Genomic DNA, 3,659 nt, shown 5'->3' with positions numbered 1-3,659 from the left:
GGCTAGCGTCGAAACGGGGGAGGGCCCAGGTCTGATGTTAAACACATCAATAGCTGCAAGATAACCTGACAGCAGCAGCTTTCTGAATGGAGCCATTTATGTTTGAACCCAACTCTGAGTCTGAGAGAGAAGATACAGAGATGGTGGAAGGAACACATTGACGACAAACTGTCTCTGAAAGGTAAAGTCGTCGTTTCAGTCAGTTAACCTGTGCCTTATCCAAACAGTTGTTATTTAGCTAAATTTAAGTAAAGCAGGCAGCATAGTGGTTAGCACTGCAGCCTCATAGCAAGGTCACTGGTTTGAACCTCAGCTGCGTAGAGGTATGAACAGTGGCCTTTCTATGTAGAGTTAGCATGTATGCGTGGGTTCCCCACTTATTTTTCCTCGCCCCCACAAGACATGCATGTTAGATTATTTGATGACTTGTCACATGCAAGTCGCCTTGAAAAAAAAGCATCTGTGAAATGACAGTAGAATAAATAAAGATCTGCCCTGCTGTATTTATTCTTCTTAATGCAGATGTAGTTTGCAAAGTAAAGGAGATCACCATGTTTTCCTACCCACCATAGATGTACTGTCACAAGCATTTAATAAAACGTGACTAGCTTGTCGGATGCTCGCATTGAAATCAATGTGAAGTTACATGTCCCAGCTGCATCATGTGACCTTTGCAGCAGCATGAACAGGCGCAATTTCTGCTTGTGTTGTGTTCTGCATGAATGCACTCACCTAACACATTCATTCTGCTCAACACTGACTGCACATTGATACGTTCCAGTGCCTCCACCAGACAAACAACAAAAATTACTTTGGTACCTGATACTCAGTAATATCGAAATGTCTCCGATTTACAATAGCAAAGCATTATTTATGAATGCATGCAGATGCATGTATTTCTCAACTCACCCACATACAGATGTGTGTGTGAACACACAAGGGAAGTTTAGTCTTTATCCAAACATAAAATACTATAGACAAGCTTTTGTGGTCGAGGATGGAGATGGCTCCTTTTCCTGGTTGGTGGCAGAAGGAGCTTAAAAATATTTCATATCTGTTCTTTATTATATGTTAAAATGCAATTTGTATGCCACACTGAACATGTATCAGTTACCCAAATACAATGAAAATGCTAATGGCAGGTATATAACCAAGACATGGAGTGAAAAGCACCTTGTTTGGAAGCAGTTGGTGGTGTAATTTTACCAGTGAGATTCAGAGTCTGTCACCCTGTTCTTCCAGCACATTGCATCAGACATTTCTCAGCAGCATGCTGACATGGAGGATCTTAACCCAGTTGAACACTAATGTGATCAACTTGGGCGTGACGCATGTGCTAACGTGACCAACGTGACCAACGCAACCAAACTGGTTGACCTTGAACAACTCCCAGTTGAGGAATGGGAAGCCATCTAGCGAAGTAATGTGACCAGGAAGGTGACCGGCTTGAGGAGGTCCAAAGCTGATGTGTGAGCCATAAAATATGGAATTAAATGTCGAATTTTTTGTTTTGTTTTGTTTTAATTGCGGTGAACATGTTTAGGTTGGTCACATGGGTATGGGACGGGTATGGGCAGTAGTTCTTTAGTTTAAGACACCTGTGTGTGTGTGTGTGTGGGGGTAGAGAGAAGGCAGGTGGTTTGCCGTATTTTTTGACAACCATCTGAGTGAATTGCTGTGATATATTTTCTTTGCTTTTAGATTATGTTAGTCTATGTTATATTGAGTTAATTTTTTTTTTTTTTGTAATAAAGTTATAAAAGATGTCATTTGGATCTCAGCGGATTTAGCTCTTGTAGCTGTGGATGGAGCATTCACACACTACGGAGGTTCCTGACAGTGAAAAACTATGTGTTGTGTGATATGTGTTGCTTTCCACCAATGTACAACACAAACAAGCTGCTTTATCAAAAAGGAGAAATAATCAACCAAACACATTTCCTTATTTTTTGTATTAGGTTTTTACATTGATGTATTTATTCATGGATACCTGATGTGTACAGCAGCAGTTCCATTGATTTTGCTCCAGCACCTTCAGATTTATGTCCTGAACGTCCATCACCAAACTCAGCTCTCCTGCAGCAGCCCGGTCGTGTAAAGGTAGGAGACAGTTCCAGCCTGGATCTGAAACGTCTGTCCCTGGATGTGGTGGCTGGAGATCTGCTCACTGGTCTGGCTGATGGAGATGGGCTGGCTGCTCTGGCTGCTGATGTGAATGGCCTGACTGTTCTGCTCCCTGCTCACCTGCCCCTGCGGGCTCTCCTGAGCCACAGCCAGCTGCTGTAGCGGCTGGTGCATGACCTGCAGCTGTGGGAAAGGACGCTGTACTATCTGAAGTGGATGTGGGGGGCCGTGGTGAGCCTGCAGGTGCTCCATTGCTTCTTTGCTCAGTGTGATAACATGCATCTGCTCAGGCTGGTGCATCATCTGGCTCTCCAGCATACTGACAGAGTGAATCTGAGGGGTCTGCGCCACCACATCGCTCTGACTGACTAGGGCCACGTTCTGCACATGTGCGGGTGGCTGGGTGAGGAACGTGAGTCTAGAGTGGGCTGACTGTACCATCTCCCCTTCTGCAGGGACGAGGTTAATGTCTTGGTTCTGACTCTGTACAAAATTAATGTTGTTTCCACCCGTCACCACCAACTGGATCTCCTGCTCAGAGCTGAGGGGGGGCTGGTACTGTTGCAGATGTAGGATGTTAGTTGCCTCCTCCTGCGGCGCTGCTGAGGGCCCGGCTGCCGCTGCATCTGATGAGGCTGGTCTCTCCTTATTGTGCGATTTGGTGTGTGTTTTCAGATTGTCCGGACGTGTGAATGAAAGGCCACAGAAGGAGCAAGTGAAGGGCTTCTTTCCTGAGTGGGAGGCGATGTGTCGTCGTCTCGCACTGGGGTCTGAGAAAGACTTACTGCAGATGCTGCAGTTATATGGCTTTTCACCTCTGCAAAATAAAAAAGAAATTTAATTACTATTTATTTATATTTTAATGTATCATATGACATCTGCTTAGAAACCCTTACAGTAACGACGATGCAGTGCCTGCTCATTAATCAACAGTCAGTTCCTAAACCACTGGATCCAATTTAATAACTTACATCTCAGATATTTGTTGGTAAAAGCTTAAAAGGTCCCTTTTTTTTTTCCCCCCCACAATTTTGTGTGATTTTCTGAGTTCCAAAAAATATGTTTTTAAAGAATATGACCTCAAATTCAGCCTTGGTCCTTAATTTCAATCACTCCAAAAGTTTTTCTCTTGAGCTCTACAGTATGAGCTCCATCTGTGTCTGAACCTTTAAATATTCATGAGTGGTTCCTGTCCACGCCCTTCTCAGGAAAAGTATGCAGCCTTTGCTTGCGCTTGCGTGGTAATCATAGAGGGCAGACTCAGCTAGCTGGGGGAAGGATCAATGGCAGTATCTACTACTGGAGGGGAGTTATTTCCCTTCATGATGTCATAATGGGAAAGATCTCAGGCTCACTCATTGAAGCACACATTTTTTTAAAAAGTGGAGTAAAAATAGAGATAGAAGTGACAGAATTTTCTCATTTTGGGGTCTCATACATAGGCTATGGGGACACATGACTATTACAAAACCTATTAGAAAGTGAGTTTTGCATAATATGTGACCTTTAAACATGAGTAAGATTGTCAGAATGAA

The 3,659-nt window shown here is 43.6% G+C and overlaps 1 protein-coding gene across 1 annotated transcript in view; it reads right to left on the bottom strand.

Annotated features, from left to right (window-relative positions):
• Positions 1–2,067: 2,067 nt before the first annotated feature.
• The window catches only part of zbtb24 (zinc finger and BTB domain containing 24), a gene marked incomplete at both ends in the record, with an annotated part of 4,155 nt that continues 2,563 nt past the window's right edge, over positions 2,068–3,659 (bottom strand). Inside the window, 2 exon segments of the mRNA XM_079261835.1 lie at positions 2,068–2,961; positions 2,965–2,968. Of these exon segments, the coding sequence (XP_079117961.1) occupies positions 2,068–2,961; positions 2,965–2,968 (898 nt within the window).

This window comes from Telmatherina bonti (genome assembly GCF_933228915.1).
Source record: "Telmatherina bonti genome assembly, chromosome: 22".
NCBI lineage: Eukaryota > Metazoa > Chordata > Actinopteri > Atheriniformes > Telmatherinidae > Telmatherina > Telmatherina bonti.
Note: the sequence above shows the minus strand (reverse complement) of the source record. Positions and strands in the feature narration are given on the sequence as shown.